At 66.1% G+C, this 16710-nt stretch overlaps 1 protein-coding gene across 2 annotated transcripts; it reads left to right on the plus strand.

The window, feature by feature from the left end:
* Positions 1–1313: 1313 nt before the first annotated feature.
* CCDC97 (coiled-coil domain containing 97) lies at positions 1314–3904 on the plus strand. Of its 2 annotated transcripts, XM_075016356.1 has the most exons (5): positions 1314–1752; positions 1846–2298; positions 2664–2912; positions 3095–3224; positions 3514–3904. In XM_075016356.1, the coding sequence occupies exons 1-5, from the start codon at positions 1710–1712 to the stop codon at positions 3617–3619; spliced, it is 981 nt and encodes a 326-aa protein (XP_074872457.1). In that variant the 5' UTR covers positions 1314–1709; the 3' UTR covers positions 3620–3904. The 2 variants fall into 2 exon arrangements, with proteins under 2 accessions (XP_074872457.1, XP_074872456.1); XM_075016355.1 differs by having other exon boundaries at positions 1691–2298.
* The last annotated feature ends 12806 nt before the right edge of the window (positions 3905–16710 follow it).

Below are 16710 nucleotides of genomic sequence, written 5' to 3' on the forward strand. Positions count from 1 at the left end.
GTTTCAGCTAATTTACCTGGTACTGATGTTAGACTTACTGGTCTGTAATTGCCAGGATCGCCTCGAGAGCCCCTTTTAAATATTGGCATTCCATTAACTATCTTCCAGTCGCTCGGTACAGAAGCTGATTTAAAGGAGAGGTTACAAACCATGGTTAATAGTTGTGCAATTTCACATGAGTTCTTTCAGAACTCTTGGGTGAATGCCATCTGGTTCCTGTGATTTACTGTTAAGTTTATCAATTTGTTCCAAAACCACTTCTGACACCTCAGTCTTGGACAGTTCCTCAGATTCATCATCTACAAAGGATGGCTCTGGTTTGGGAATCTCCCTAACATCCTCATACATGCAGACTGAAGCAAAGAATTCATTGAGTTTCTCCGCAATGGCTTAATTGTTCTTGAGTATTCCTTTTGTTTCTTGATCCGCTGGGGGCCCAGTGGTTGCTTACCAGGCTTTCTGCTTCTGATATACTTAAACATTTTGTTGTTGCTTTTTGAGCAGGGCAAGGCAGTGATCACAGCCTGGGCAACCTGCAGGAAGGTACCCTAATGCAAGTATAGGGTTGGCAGAACTGTTTTAATAATGGCAACAGCTGTTTTGTTTCCACTGATTTAAATGTTTACAGTTCAGACAGATTATGAGGAGAGGATTCACAGCCCTAGACTCCGAGGGCTCGAGGAGACCTCAGGCGGTCATTGAGTCCAGCCCTGTCTCCAAAGCAGGGCCAACCACAACTAAATCATCCCACCCAGGACTTTGTCAAGTGGGACTTGAAAACCTCAAGGGATAGAGATTCAGCCTCCTTCCATCCTCTTTCAATCCCCTGCCCTTCAGGAAGTTGGAGTCTGCTGACAAATCACCCCTCACTCTTCTGCAAACTAAACAAGCCCACATTGCTCAGCTGTTCCTGATAGCGCCTGTGCGCCAGCCCCCTCAGCAGTTTGGTTGCCCTTTGTTGAATCATCTCCAACGCATCCACCTCCTCCTGTGCGGGAGGGCCTAGAACTGGCTGCAATACTCCAGCTGTGCCCTGGCCCGTGCCAAATGCAAAGGAACAACCATTTCTCTAGATCCGCTGGAAAAGCTGCTCCTAAAGCACGAGGGGGCCGAGCCCTCGGGGCCAGGTCCTTAGGGGCAGGGCTTGACCTGAAGCGCTCGAGTCATTCCGGACGGCATCCGCCCATGGGAGGGACCGCAGCCAGCGCCGGAGCGGCTGGGAGGTGCGGGCCGATTCCCCCGCCCGGCGCTCTGCGGGACGGGAGGCGTTTGGCACTTAGCGCCCGGGGCGGCTGCTGCGGCAGAGGTCGCCGCGAGCTTGGCCCGTACTGGGCCCCGCGGGAGCCTGTGGAAGGACACGTCCCACAGCGCAACCGCCGCGGGCAGCCGGCCCGGCTCGGCGCAGCCCTGCACCTGCCGCACGGGGCCAGGGGCGCGACCCGGCGGGCCCAGCGCTGTCCCCGGGTGCGGCGGCCGCAGGGGCGGGGCGGGCCCGGGGGTCCGCTCGGGCCGCGCGTCCCGGTCCGCGGCCGAGAACTGCCGCGGCAGCTCCGGGTGCGGCGGCGGCCGGGATTGGGCCCAGGGCCCCCGCCCCGGTAACCCCCCCCCTCCCCACGCCAGCCGGAGCGGAACCGACGCGGCGGGGTCGCGTTCCCCGGGGGCCGCAGGAGCTGCGGGGCCGGAACTTCCGGCCGGGTGCGGTGCGCGGGATGGAGGCGGAAGCGGGGAGCCGGGCGCCCCCGCCCCCCTCGGGTGAGCGGCCGGGACCGGGGGGAGGGGCGGGGGCGTCGCACCCAAATGGGTCCCCCGGGGGGGCCCCGCGTGAATTCCAGGTCTCGCCCGCAGGAGGAGCCGGGGAGCCGCCGGGGCCCGATCCTGCGCCGCTGTGGGGCGAGGCGGGTCTCGAGCCGCGGGAGCGGCCGGGCCCGGCTCAGGCCGCGGCTGCGGCTGGTGAGGAGCGGGACGCCCCCGCGGCGGGCGAGCCGGCGCTGCTGGCCATGCTGGGGGCCGTGGCCCGCAGCCCGCTGCCGGTGCGCAGCCAGCAGAAGGACGAGCCGGACCTGACGGCGGAGGAGAAGCTGCGCATCCTGCGGGCGCTCTACCGGGACAAGCCCCTGGTCTTCCTGGAGCGCTTCCGCCGGGCCCTGCGCGTCGAGCACCTGGGCTGCTTCGCCCACCTGGCCGCCCGCTACGAGGTGCGCTTCTACTGCGACGAGGTGCGCCGGGCCGCCCGCCGCAAGGCCGGCCGCACGCGGGTGCGCAACAAGCGCTACGCCGCCCTGCAGCAGCTCATCCGAGGTAAGGACGGGGCCGCCCGCCGGGACCGCTCGCACCCCGCCGCCCTCCAGGCTGCGCTCTGGGCGCTGCTAGCGGGGCGGGGCCGGGCTAAGCCAGCCCAGCTGATGGCAGGTGCCCCCTGCAGCGCTGCTGTGGCAGAGGCTAAGGGGGGGGGAATCCCCGCGGCAGCAGCCCTGCCCGTGGGGGGGCTCTGCGGGCGGAGGAGGGAGGCAGGGGGCGGGGAGCCGGGAGTCCTGGGCGCTCTCCGCTGCTCCAGGAGAGGCCTGGGAGCTGGGTTTGCCCTGGTGAGCCCCAGCAGCCTCCCATCCGCAATGCCTGGTGCCCAGGCCAGCAGCTCTGGCCCCTCCATGCTCTCTCCCTGGCAGGGGGCGAGTATTTCAGCGACGAGCAGATGCGGGCCCGGGAGCCCCTGCTGTACGAGCAGTACATCGGGCAGTACCTGAGCGAGGACGAGCTGCTGGCCCTGGGCAGCCGGGCCCGGACCAGCCCCCTCTCCCTCTCCGGCGTCCTCCTGGACTCCTACCAGGAGCAGGTGCTCCAGCTGCGGCTACACCACCAGCAGGAGCAGGAGCACGCCTGCGAGGAGGAGGAGGAGGAGGAGGATGCCGACGAAGGTCAGTGTTTTGTCTGGTTCTGGGAGGGGAGTGGGGTCTAGTGGTTAGAGCGGGGGGGCGGGAGCCAGGCCTCCTGGGGCCTCTCCCAGCTTGGGGGGCAGGGGCTGACATCCTCTTACTGGCTTTGTGGCTAGTACCTGGCCCCTCCTTGCTGACTAAGCCCTTTCCTCTCCCTGTGTTAGGTGAGGAGTCCGGCTCAGTCTCGGACACGTGGGTCCCCAGCCCAGAGGAGAAGGCCTTCCTGCGGGAGGAGTTCACCAGCCGCATGCACCAGCGCTTCCTGGAGGGCAAAGACAGAGACTTCGATTACAGGTCAGAGGATGGGGGCCTGGCACCACTCGGTGGCCACCAGCCCTGTGGGGAAGGGGAGATCTGCCCCCCTGCTCAGGGAGGGGAGTGGGGTGTAGTGATTAAAACTGGGAGCCAGGACTTCTGGGTTCTCTGCTGGCTCTGGGGGGGCAGTGGGGGCTGGTGGTTAGAGCAGGGAGTGGGAGCCAGGACTCCTGGTTCTCCCCTGGCTCTGGGAGGGCAGTGGCGTGTAGGGGTTAGAGCAGGGGGTTCCATGCTCTGAGCTCACCACACTGCACTTGCTCTCCCCCAGCGAGGTGGATGAGAACCCGGAGTTCGACAACCTGGAGATTGTGTCCCGGGACGAGGAGGAGCGCTACTTCGATGGCGAGGAGCCCGAGGAGATGGACGCCGAGTAGGGTGTCCTGGCACCCTGGGGGTGGGGTCAGGACCCCAGGTTCCCAGCTCTGTGCCCCAGGAAGGAGCCGGCGCACAGCTGGAGAGTCGCCCCCAGACGCTGCTCTCTGCTCTGCGCCCCCGAGGGTAGGAACCATCCTGGTGCCCTGCTGAGCCGTGGCTGGGAGCCGTGGTGCTCCTGGAAGCAGCTGCTCCAAAGGTTCCCCTGCTGGAGCGGGCCAACCCCAGGACCTGTGGGAGGGGGCTGTGGTGGGGGTGGCGCTACCACAATGAAAGTTCTTCCATAATCTTGTTGTAACAGCTGCAGTTTGTTCCTTTGAGGGACTGGTGCTGGTGGCTTGGGCTGGAAGCCCGGATGTCTGGGTTCTCTCTCTGGCTCTGAGAGGGCAGTGGGGGCTGGTGGTTAGAGCGGGGGGGTTGGGAGCCCGGACTCCTGGGTCCTCTCTCTGGCTCTGGGAGGGCATTGGGGGCTGGTGGTTAGAGCAGGGGGGGTTGGGAGCCCGGACTCCTGGGTTCTCTCACTGGCTCTGAGAGGGCAGTGGGGGCTGGTGGTTAGAGCGGGGGGGGTTGGGAGCCCGGACTCCTGGGTTCTCTCTCTGGCTCTGAGAGGGCAGTGGGGGCTGGTGGTTAGAGCGGGGGGGGGGGGGGTTGGGAGCCCGGACTCCTGGGTCCTCTCTCTGGCTCTGGGAGGGCAGTGGGGACTGGTGGTTAGAGCGGGGGGGGGTTGGGAGCCCGGACTCCTGGGTTCTCTCACTGGCTCTGAGAGGGCAGTGGGGGCTGGTGGTTAGAGCGGGGGGGGGGGGTTGGGAGCCCGGACTCCTGGGTTCTCTCTCTGGCTCTGGGAGGGCAGTGGGGGCTGGTGGTTAGAGCGGGGGGGGGGGGTTGGGAGCCCGGACTCCTGGGTTCTCTCACTGGCTCTGCAAGGGGAGTGCAGACTGGTAGTTAGCCCCTTCCCCCTCCCCCGTTTGTGAGCCCCCATCACAAACCCCGGAGGCTTGTGCTGGTTCCTCACACAGGTGGGTGCCAGCAGGGGGCAGCACAGGCCAAGGCACCCATGGGCACACAGGACAGAGCTGCCACCGGCGCTGAGCAGGTAGGAGGCTGGAGAAGTGTTGATTCCCCCGGCGCTGGCAGCCAGGACTCCGGGGTTCTCTCTGGCCCCAGGAGAGGAGCGGGGGCTGGTGGTTAGAGCATGTGGCTCTCAACTTGTGATGCTGCCCAGCAGATTGGCGGAGCCCCCAGCTGGTGGCGTATGCCTCTGGTGGTGGTGCGCAGTCACACAGACCTCGGTGCGTGTAACACAACTTATTCCACCCGTGGATGGAGAAAAGTAGAGGGAAGCCTGGCTGGGAGCTGGGACTCCTGGGGTCTATCCCTGGCTCAGGGAGGGGAGCAGAGTCTAGGGGTTAGAACAGTGACTGGGTTAGATCCTGGCTGGCCTGGGGTGCCCTCTCTAGAACTAGGGTGTCAGTTACTTTGCCTCTCTGTGCCTCAGTTTACCTGCCCCAGGAGTGAGTCCATGTCCTCTGGGTGCTTTAGGGTCCCCCAGTGGGAAGCTCGGTGTCTTATTGCCCTTCTGAGCTGCTTGTCACTGGCTGGTTGCCCCAGTTGTTCCCAGCCCCTGCTGTTCTCCAGGGCAGCCTGGAGCCCTTCCCCTGGAGTGTGCCCATGGGGGGAGAGCAGGGCCTGACCCTGGCCGGTGACTCCCTTTCCCTTACTGCTTTCGGTTCCTTTCTCAGCTTCCCCCTGGGAAATTCCCCACGGGGCAGGGTGCAGCCCATGCCCGTCACCACCAGAAAATACCTGTTCCAGGTTCCTCTTCCGCCAGGGAAGCCAGTTCCCCTGGGGCAGGCCCAGCATGGCCCCTGCCTGGGCCTCAGGGCTGCTCCCATTCATAGTGCAGCATGCGCCAGGTGTGCCCTGCTCTGCCCCCCAGCTGGAGGGGCACCTGCAAAGAGGTTCCCAGGGGCCTGATGCTGTCCCCTCACCCCCAGAGTCTGGGCATGGTGCAGAACAGCCATGTGGAAATGTCCCCTGGAGCTCAGCACCACTTGCCCAGAGCAGGCTGGTGTTGGCGAGGGCAGCAGGCAAAGGAAGGGGGCAGGGGCCCGGGGCCCAGCTGCAGCTGTGGGGTCAGTTTGGGCCGAGCATCTGCCGAACACTTGGGAGGCCCAGTCCCTGCGCTGGGGCAAGGTGGGAGCCAGCGCCCCATGCAGGGGACAGGTTCCCTCTAATTATTTCCGTCCGGGGCAGAAGAAACGTTCTGGGCACAGCAGCCTGTGCACCACCGCTAGGCAGGCAGGCTGCTGGCACTCAGCTCCCGGACAAGGCCCCAAGCCGCCTGGGAAAGGCGGGAATCCAGTCATGCAGGGAGCCGGTGACCAGCCCATGGGGCCTGTGTTGGTCCAGCCGAGGCCCATGTTTGTGCGGTGCCTGGTTGCTGGGAGCTCAGCGCTTGTCAGGATCCCTCACCCAAGCAAGGCCAGGAGGGGACAGCCCCAATCCTGCTGTCTCTGGGGGCTCAGCCATGGCCCCTGGCCTGCAGGGAGCTCCAGGCTCAGCAGCTGCCAGCTCAGGCCTCAGCCTGGACAGCAGCTGGGGGGGGTGTCCCACTGGCCTCCCCCCAGCTCGCTCTGCCCATTTGGGCTCAGCAGAGGGGCCGGTTCCTGCCACCATGGGGTACAGCCCATCAGCAGCTCCCTCCTGCCCTCCCTGTGTTGCCCCCGCATGCGGCCTCTGGTCTCCAGGCACCCACCTGCCACTGCTGCAGCCTCTCACCACAAGCCTCTGGGAGCCAGGCTGCCTGGGTTCTCTCCTGCTTTACCAGAGGTGGGAAAGCCCTTTGCTCTCCCTCAGCAGGGCCCTAGTGGGAGCCACTGGGGTGGGGGCCTCTGGCCACAGCGGGGCTCTTGCAGGAGGAGCAGAGGGTGAGGACAGCTCAGCTCAGCGGCAGGCAGATGCCTGGTCTGTTTGCATCCCTGTCACAGGATGGTCCGGGCATTGTCACCACAGCACTGTCCTTGCAGCTGCCCCAGGAGTGAAACACACCAGGGCCTCGCAGACCTGGGGGTGCCCACGGCTGGGGTCCCAGGGAGCTGCGGGGCGGGAGCGAGGGCACTTCAGAGTGTGGGGGCAGTGCTACCAGGGGGCCAAGGGGCGGGAGTGCGGGGCACCAGCGCAAGCTGCAGCATTTGCCCAGCTGATACCAGTCTCCCTGGGCCCGGCTGCAGGGACGGGGACTTGGCAGCAGGATCCGGGCCCAGGGTGACTCAGCCCCCAGCCCCAGGGGCTTTCCATGGAAATTCCAGCTCTGCCACCTGGGCTATTTATGGAAGTTTTCTAAACACTGCGTTCCGCCTCCGCCTGCCCAGCTCCTGTTGCCTGCAGCCACCACGCCTGGGCCGGGGGTCCCCCTTCCTCTGCTGCCCTGCACAGCCCAGCCCCCCCCTGCTAGGGGAGAGCACCCCTGCCCCCACCCCCCAGCACTGCCCTTGGGCTCAGCCCCCCCTTGCTCTGCCCACTGGCTCCACCAGCAGCTGCGGCTGTCTCCCGAGGCTGCTGTGGCCGGTGCTTGGCACAATTCTGCAGCTCCAGCCCTGGGGAAGCCCCAGGGCCTGTGGCCATGCACATAGCTGCCTGGGACGCGCCTTTTTGACCTTCCCCAGCTGCTTTGCTGAGACGGGGCTGCCCCACCCCAGAGGTGGCCACATGGCAGAGGTGGCAGCCGCTGGTTTCACATTGCAGAGAGCTGAGGCTGGGACGTGAGGTGGGCTCTGCAGGGCTGGCTGATGCCACCCTGGCCCCCGCCCACTCCCAGGGCTCTGAGCCCTCAGACCCCCACCCACAAATGGGCCCGATCTCAGCAGCCGCTGGGCTCGCACCCAGCAGATTCCTCACCCCGACGGACAGCTGAAGGGAGAGGTTTGCTCAGTCCCTCAGTCCATCAGGGCAACGACTGGCCCCAGCCAGCACCCGGCCCCACGGGCCCTGATCCCAGCTGGCCTCAGGCAGTGATCAGCCCCACAGGGCCAGCCACCAGGAGTGGCGATGGGCACTCACCAGGTGCCCCACACTCTGAATCAGGCCAAACACAAATCCTGCTCCTCATATGGTGCCCTTGAAAAGAAGGGGACAGGTTGCTGCAGTAATGGTCATAGCGTTCCCCACAGGAAGGCCTGAGATGCGACCTGCTCTGGGGCGGAGCAGGCAGCTTGCTAGAGCACAACAACAGGGGCGTTGCATTGCAGTGATGGCCCAGAGCTGGTGATCCTCCCGCTCAATGGCTTCGCCTTTCGTGTAGCACTGAGCGAGAGCACGACCTCCATGCCAGCCAGACCCCGGCCGAGATCAGCGCCCCGTTTGGCCGGGACCTCTGTCACCCCCAAATCTGCCCCCCAGATCCACTTCCATCTCAGGCCCAGAGCAAAGCAGGGAGCGGTTTGATCGGGACCGGGGGGGTGACCACGGGGGCGGGGGGGCAGAGGAGGAGTGGGATGATCAGGACAGGGGACCGGGGGGGGCACTGGGGGGGCGGGGTGACCGCGGCGGGGGAGCAGGAGGGCGGGCGGGGTGACCGCGGGGGTGAATGATTCGGCCCCCCCCGCACATTCTTTCCCACTTGGTCAGTGTCTGGGCGGCTGATGCACCCGGCAGTTCCCAGGCGCTGGGGGGTCCGTCCCGCCCCTCCCCACAGGCAGCTCTGCCCCCCTCCCTGAGAACAGCTGCCCGGGGGGCGGGGCCTGTCCCGGCGGGGGAGGGGTACGAGGAGGGGGGCAGGACTCCTGGGTTCTCTCCCGGCGGGGGGGGATGGGAGCAGGCGGCAGGACTCCTGGGTTCTCCCCCGGCGGGAGGCGGGAGTTGGAGAACCTGGGCCGGGGCTGCAGTTCACAGCTGTGTGGTGCTGAGGGGACAGCTGGGGAGCCGTGACGTCATGGAAGTGGGACACCCCCGCGGCTCCGTCTGGGAACGCCCGGCTCGGCCTGGCCCGGCACAGGAGCTGCGGCTCCGCAGACACACAGCGGCTGGTCTGGCCTGTGCCCTGCAATTCCCACAGCCCCGCGTCTGTCTGCACCCCGGGGCGCTGCACTGCCCCCGCCCTGCCCCCCCCGCCCGTCTGCACCCCGGGGCGCTGCACTGCCCCCTCCAGTCCCACCCGCCCGTCTGTACCCCGGGGCGCTGCACTGCCCCCTCCAGTCCCACCCGCCCGTCTGTATCCCGGGGCGCTGCACAGCCCCCGCCCTGCTCTCCATCCGCCAGCGCAGGGTTAAAGTGACATCCCATCCCCTGCTCAGCCTGAGGAGAGAACCCAGGAGTCCGGGCTCCCCTCCCCCGGTGCTCTCCTGGCCCACGGGTCCTCTGTTTTCCCACCCCTGGGTGGAATCAGTTGTGTGCTGTGTGCTGCGGGTGGCGGGGACGTGCACCCCTAGACAGACGCACTGCCGGCAGTGGGCACCCGCCCCACCCCCCAACACTAGACCTCACTCCCTTCTCAGCACTGGGGAGCGAACCCAGGAGTCCAGGCTTCTGGCCCTGCTCCTGCCCGGAGCCAGCCTGGCACGATTCCAAGGTGCCCAGGGTGTATTTGAATGAGGCGCCCTGGCCAGCAGCTGGCCCTGGCATGTGTGGGCCTGGATGGGGCTCCTGGACCAGCTCTGGGGGGGCAGGCGGCAGCTGCGAGCAGCTGGGCTGGCCACTGGCAGCCAGGGGCTGAACATGTGGCCCTGCAGTGGGGCCCCTGGGCAGGTCCGGCTCCGCCACCCACACCCTGCCGGGTGCTTTGGGGAGAGACAGAGTGCTTGGGGGGGACACCCGGACTTCTGGGTTTTCTGCCCAGCTCTGGGAGGGGCTTGGGGACCAGGGGCTACAGGTGATGGGGCCGGGACACCTGGGTTCTCTTTGGAGCCTTGGAAGGCCTCCCAGGCCCTGAATTCGGCTTTGCAGTTAGCCCAAGAGCTGGGGGCAGGGTTGTGCTCGGGGGGCCCCGGCGTGGGACCCGCTGGTAGGCCCAGACCTGGCTCAGGCACAGCTGGGCAGGCGCCTGGCCTCCCTGGGCCCTGGGAAAGCTGCCTTGTGGTTGGAGCCGGCTTTGAACTGCTGCCTTCGCGCCTGCCTCCCCCGGCCTCCCCTGGCAGGAAATGCCTGCAGCATGGCTCAGGGTTGGGAGCGCAGGCCGGGCAGCTGGATCCAGCCTGCAGAAGGGCCTTGGCTGTAGCGTGCTACTGGCGTGGCCCCGACGGCTTCGCTGGGGGGTGTCCGCCGGGGGAGGGGCTGGCCTCTGACACCCGAGTTCCACCCCCAGCTCCACGCAGGCCATATGTTGCCTGGGCAGGTCACTCTGTGCCTCAGTTTCTCCACTGGGTGACAGCTGCTGCTGCTTCTGCCACTGCCCCAGCAGAGGGGCCAGATACCCCAGGAAAGAGCCAGTGTCAGGCACAGCCGAAAGTGAGTGAAAGGGTCCACAGCTGAGACCCCTTCGCTGTCCCCTGTTAAGACACATAATGAGCCAGGGCGCCCATGTTCACCCGTGTGTCGGGTGTTAACGGGAACACTGAGAGGCCCTGGCTGAGATCAGGGCCCCATCGGGCCAGACGCCGCCTAGACTCACAGTGACCGACATCAGGGCCCCGTCGGGCCGGGCACCGCCCAGACCCCTGCCAAGATCAGGGCCCTGTGGGGCCGGGCACTGCCCAGACCCTGGCTGAGATCAGGGCCCCATCGGGCCGGGCTCTGCCCAGACCCCAGCTGAGATCAGGGCCCTGTCGGGCCAGGCACCAACTAGACCCCGGCCGAGATCAGGGCCCCGTTGGACCAGGCACCGCCCAGACCCCAGTCGAGATCAGAGCCCTGTCGCACCAGGCACTGCCCAGACCAAGTGTGGACAGGCCCTGCCCCTAACCACGCCCCCGGCTGACCGGGACAGGCTGCTTACCCCACATACAGAGGGGCTCTGGCCCCAGGCCAGACCATGACTTTCCCAGGCTCACATGGGCACCCACTCGGCCAAAGCCACTGGTGCCAGTTGCTGCCAGGGACAGGCCGTGGGGCTGGGCCCATGGCTGTCCCTGCCATGGGCTGGCTGCCAGCCCCCCATGCCAGCCCCAGGGCACCCCCTCCCCCAGGGCGGGCGGGCGGCATTGGCAGAGCTGGCGCGGGTGCTCAGATAAACACGGCTGGGCGGCCGGCACCAAGGAGGTGTTTACAAAGCTGGCTTGGCAGCAGGCCAGGTGTCCGCCCAGCACGGAGCCGGTTGCCAGGCAGGGGCTGTGTGTGTGCCAGCGTGGCGTGGGGTTAAGGGGGGGCCTCCCCCATGATCCAGAGCCATCCAGGGACCTGATCCCCTGCTGGTGGGACTGGCATGGGGCCCCAGGGTCCATGCAGTGGGAACAGGACCAATCCTGTGCCCAGAAGTCTGTAAGCATAGGCTGTGGGCGCTGGGCACCAGCCAGGATCCCCCTCAAGGCTGGGGGGGCTCAGTTGCAGCCCCAGTCCCATGCCAGTGATGTGGAATGGCCTCCAGATTGGGGCCCTTGGCCTGTGGGAAGCTGGGGGCCTTGTCCTGGTCAGCACCGGGAGGCGGGAGGATCAGGGAGCCTGGCTGGGCCCTGACTCCTGTGGCCAGGGGCTGCGCTGGTCCCACAGGCCGGCTGGGACGTGGCACTGCTGCACCCCACCCTGCCCCTCCTCTCTGCACCCCTCAGCCCTGAGGGCGTCCCCAGTCAGCCAGCTCTCCAGGGCAGAGGATCCCCAGGCCCATGGGGTGAGGAATGGGGCAGGTGCCCCAGGCATAGGCGCCAGCTCCCACGGGTCCTAGGGCAGGGAGTGGCGGTCTGGGGGCAGGAAATGGGGCGGGGGCCTGTCCTCTCGGGGGCATCCACTCCCACTGGCCCGGGCAGGGGCCTGTCCCATCCAGGTGCCTGGATCCAGACCCTGCTACATTTGGTCTCTATCACCAAGGAGCTGGCGGGTGGCAGCAGTACCGGGTGCCCAGGAACTGAGCCAAGATCAATTCGTCCCCCAGCCCAGCCCCCCAGTGTCTGTGGGTCTGCAGGGCCAACCACCAGGCAGGCCCAGCCTGGCCTCCGCTCCCAGCCTTCTGTGGGGGCCTTTGAAATGCACGGCCAGCCCCAGCCCCACCCCCAGCCCCGAGGTGGCCGCCTCACCCCCATGGGAGGGCTTTGGGGGTGTTATTACCGGGCTCCTGTACCCGGCACTGAGATGAGGCTTCCTCTGGGGTGGGGCGCGGAGGCTGTTTATCCACTCGCACTGGGCACCCCCAGGGTATCCCAGAGCCTGTCACCATCCTGCTGGCACTGCCCCAGGGCTGGGACCCACCTGCACGCCTAGTATAGGCCCCACCCGGCCACCCAGCAGCTGTCCCAGAACAGGCCGGTCAGTGTGGCGCTGCCGGGGGAGGATGAGCTGGGACGGGACGGGACGGGCGGTGAGTCAAGGGAAAGAATAACAGGCAGGAGGTGCCACCGCTCAGCCCAGCCAACCAAGAGGGGGCGGCTGGCGCAGAGCCCGGGCTGGCAGCAAGGGGCACCGTGCCGCTCAGAAGAGACCCTGGTGTCCGGGGAAGGCAGGCCCCAGCCGTCTGTCCCTCCAGCTGTCCGTCTTCCATTGCCTGTGGGTACATCTGGCCCTCAGCTGCTGATTTAGCTGCCCGTCCGTCTATCCCCCGTAGCCTGTGTCCTTCCACCTGCCCCAACACCCTGTGTCATGCTACCCATCCCCCAACACCGTTTCCCTCCACCCTCCCTGACACAGCCCCATAGCCTTCCCCTGATACCTGCGTCCTTCCACCTGCCCCGACACCCTGTGTACTGCAACCGCCCCCAGCACCCGCTGTCCTGCCACCCAGCGCTCAACACCCCATTCCCGTCCACTGTCCTGACACCCCGTATCCTCCACCTCTCTCCAGACACCCACTGTCCCTCCAGCCAACCATCACCCCGTATCCCTCCACCGGCCCCATCACCCTGTATCCCTCCACCGGCCCCATCGCCTCGTATCCCTCCACCGGCCCCATTGCCTCGTATCCCTCCACCAGCCCCTCATTTCCCTCCACCAGCCCCATTGCCTCATATCCCTCCACCAGTCCATTACCTCCTATCCCTCCACTGGCCCCAGCCCCTCCTATTCCTCTACCGGCCCCATTGCCTCCTATCCCCCCACAGGCCCCAGCCCATCCTATTCCTCTACCAGGCCCATCACCTCGTATCCCTCCACCGGCCCCATCGCCTCATATCCCTCCACCAGCCCCATCGCCTCTATCCCTCCACCAGCCCATTGCCTCATATCCGTCGACTGGCCCCAGCCCCTCCTATCCCTCCAACAGCCCCATTCGTATCCCTCCAACAGCCCCATCGCCTCCTATCCCTTCACCAGCCCCATCGCCTTGTTTCCCTCCACCGGCCCCAGCCCCTCTTATCCCTCCACCAGCCCCATCGCCTCGTATCCTTCCACCCACCCATCGCCCCAATCCCTCCACCGGCCCCATTGCCCCATATTCCTTCATCCGCCCATTGCCTTGTATCCCTCCACCCTCCCCATTGCCTCATAGCCCTCCACCGGCCCCATCGCCTCGTAGCCCTCCACTGGCCCCAGCCCCTCATATCCCTCCATCCGCCCATCACCCCCTAGCCCTCCACCCTCCCCATTTCCTCATAGCCCTCCACCAGCCTCATCACCTCGTATCCCTCCACCCGGCCATCGGCTCGTATCCCTCTATCGGCACCATTGCTTACATAATCCCTCCCCAAGCCTCATCACCTGATATTTCTCGATCAGCCCATCGCCCCCTATCCCTCCACTGGCCCCATCGCCTCGTATCCCTCCACCAGCCTCATCGCCTCCTAGTCCTCCACCACCCCATTGCCTCATATCCTTTCACCAGCCCCATCTCCTCGTATCCCTCCACCGGCCCCAGCTTCTCATATCCCTCCACCAGCCTCATCACCTCGTCTCCCTCCACCCGCCCATCGCCTCATATCCCTCCACCAACCTCATCACCTTGTATTCCTTGATCAGCCCCATTGCCTCATATCCCTCCATCCACCCATCTCCTCATATCCTTCCACTGGCCCCAGCCCCTCATATCCCTCCATCCACCCATCGCCTCGTATGCCTCCATCCACCCATCACCTCATATCCCTCCACCAACCTCATCACCTTGTATTCCTTGATCAGCCCCATATTCCTCCATCCACCCTTCGCCTCATATCCCTCCATTGGCCCCATCGCCTCCTATCCCTCCACCAGCCCCATCACCTCGTATGCCTGAACCAGCCCCATCGCCTCATATGATTCAACCCACCCATTTCCCACATAAACGCCATCCTACCCCATCACTAGTTGGATTCCACCGGCCCCATAACTTTCCACCCACCCAATCTCCTCTCAGCCTTCCACCTGCCCTGTAACCTTCCATGCAGTCCCAGACACCCTGTGGGGGCAACAGCCTCCTCCTGGCTGCCCCCGTCCTGCATTCCCCAGCCGGCCATTGTCCCCCGTCCTGCTTTGCTATCCATTCCCTTCCCCTGCCCCAGGGATGTCTCCTCAGATGCTCCCAAACCGCGCAGAGCCGTCCCAGGTCCCAGCCACAGCCTGGCTGAACGGGCCCCCCCCCCCCCCGGCTCTAATGGACATGTGGGTCAAATGCATGTGTCCCTCACAGTGTGGAAATGCCCCCCCCCATTCCTGCCCCCCCCAGCACCTTGGCCTATTGGCCAGGCTGAGGCCCAGCTCCGAGGCACCCATCTGGCCCGAACCCCTGAACCCCAAGGTCAGAACTCCCAGATGGGATGCAGGCTGGGACAGGCTGGGCGCTATTACTAAGTCACAGGGCATGCGTCAGGCTGGCCCTGATGTGGGGCTGGGGCAGGGGCGTGTGGCATGCCCCAAACTGCCCCCCCAATACGTCTGGCGCAGCACCCCAAGATGAGAGGGACATCTAGATTGTCTGTCTGTCTCCCTGCCCCCAACCAGCTGTCTGTCTGTCTCTGTTGGGGGGGGGGGGGAGGGGAGGGTGACCAAAGCGTGCAGAAAATGGTCAGTGTCCCCAAAACGAGCAGGACTAGGTGCACGGCTGATGCAGACGCCTTTATTTCCTGTGCTCCAGCGGAGCCACATGCTGAGCAAAAACAACGTTTGCGTGTGCACAGCTAGGGCCAGCTCGTGTGTGTGTGTGTGTGTGTGTGTGTGTGTGTCCATCCATATGGGGGGGGGGGGCAGGCAGCCATGTTTGTGGCCAGCCATGGCGGGGGGGGGGGTTGCTGGGGGTGGGGGAGGGTGGCACCTGCGGGGGGCGGGGTGGGCAATCACTTCCTCTCCCCTTGGGGTTGACAGGCTGTGGACGGGGGGGGGGGGGGGGGGCAGACCTGGGGCAGAGGAAGTGTCATTTCCTCTCCCCGTGAGGCGTCCGTTTCTCCTTTTCGCGCTTGCCGGAAATATATTTTTAATCGGACAGCGGCTCAGCCCCGGCCCTACTTCCGCCCCCAGCTCCCAGCTGCTGTGGGGCCTCGTGCCGGGCCAGGCGGCTGCAGACAAACGGGGGCCAAGCCAGCAGCCCCCAGCCCAGTCCCCTCTGGGCGCCACATGCAGTGTGGGCACAGCTGGGCAGCCCCAGTGGCTGGCTCCCGCCTGCTGCCCTGTTGGCAGTTCGCCCCACTGCGTCCCTCCCAGCTGCGAGCTGAACCCACCCCCACCCCCCCCGCCCCGATCCCAGGCCCCAGCCACTATGTCCCCCAACAGCTGACGGCCCTGCCTCAGCACCACAGGGGTGTGTGGCTGACCCAGCCTGCAGCCCCAGCCCAGCCCCAAGGGGTCCATCCCACACCCCACCCCCCCCGCCCCGGGGCCACCCCATCCTGGCAGATGCCCCCTTCCTGCTCTCCGGTGTCCCAGCGCCCTGCACTGAGGCCAGCTGTGTGGCTCCCTTGCTGACGCCAGGGCGTCGCGGGTGTCCTGCGCGTGGCTGGGCCGTGGCGAGGCCCTTTGTGTGCGTCAGTTAAACGCCAGCCAGCAGGAGGGTGACGCTGGGGCCCTGAGCAGCCCAGGGCGCCTGGTCCCAGGGGCTGAGCGAGCCGGGCTGGGTGCCAGCAGCCTGGCCGCAGCGGAAGCAGGCAGAAGGCCTATTTTAAGCCGTGCAGTAATTGTGGCTGCTGTTTATTTTCGTAGGGCGGCTTGAGCTGCCCCACTGCTTGTTGGCCACCCCACGCCGCCCACCCGCTGCCAGGCTGTGCCGTGGCTGTGCCGCCTTGCACTCGAGCGGGAGGCTGGGAGGGGGCTGGGGCCAGGGCCTTGGGCCCAGCAGTGAAATCGTGGCGACCCTGTCGGTAGATCGAGCCCTTCTGTAGGTGGCCGGGGGCTGTGGCGCAAGGTCCCTGGAGCTGCCCCCTCCTGGCATCACGGCCAGATCCAGGCCCAGCCCAGCCCCACTCTCTGTCCCCACTGGGGCATGCGGGGCTCAGCCTGGTGCTGACCAGCTCAGGGGCTGCACCCAGTGGGTGACACAGGCTGGCTCCCCAGCTGCCTCCCCCAAGCCCTCCTCCTGGCTCTGCCCGGGATCCTGGCCCAGCCCTCTCCCTTGCTTGTGTTGTTGGGCCCGAGAGGCCTTTCCTGGGACTGAGGGAGGCGGGGGGGGGCTGTCTCTCCCCCCACCCTGGCTGTAGGCCTGGGTGGAGGAGGGGGGCAGGACTCCTGGGTTCAGGAATCAGCCTGTTCTGTTCCTGCAGCCCAGGGCACCAGCTGGGACAGGGGGATGGGGCCAGGGGTGGGGAGGGACACAGTTGGTGCTGCCTGTGCCCCATGTGCCAAAACTCCCGGGATTTCCGCAGCAGCCAGCCCACAGACGCAGGCGGTACGAGCCCCGAGCCGAGCCGAGCCGAAGCTGGATGCAGAGGAGCACGTGGGGGCTCCCCTGCTTGGCGTCAGGGTCGTGGGGGAGTCCCAGGTGGGCTGGGGGGTGGCTGGCATTGTGCCGGGGCCTGGGCCCAGGACGGGATGGCTGGGGAGGGAGAGGGGTGAGGCGAGGGGACAGGAGGATTTTGGGATTCAGGCTGCAGTTTGGAGGGTGCAGAATTGGGGGGGGTCA

Source organism: Carettochelys insculpta, chromosome 22, assembly GCF_033958435.1.
Source record: "Carettochelys insculpta isolate YL-2023 chromosome 22, ASM3395843v1, whole genome shotgun sequence".
NCBI lineage: Eukaryota > Metazoa > Chordata > Testudines > Carettochelyidae > Carettochelys > Carettochelys insculpta.

Excerpts from the sequence above, each read along its gene's own strand:
- CCDC97 (XM_075016355.1), top strand. The coding sequence starts at position 1,710 with ATGGAGGCGGAAGCGGGGAGCCGGGCGCCCCCGCCCCCCTCGGGTGAG. Across the intron at positions 2,299-2,663 it reads CCTGCAGCAGCTCATCCGAG|GGGGCGAGTATTTCAGCGAC; the intron begins GTAAGGACGGGG and ends TCTCCCTGGCAG. Across the intron at positions 3,225-3,513 it reads GACAGAGACTTCGATTACAG|CGAGGTGGATGAGAACCCGG; the intron begins GTCAGAGGATGG and ends GCTCTCCCCCAG.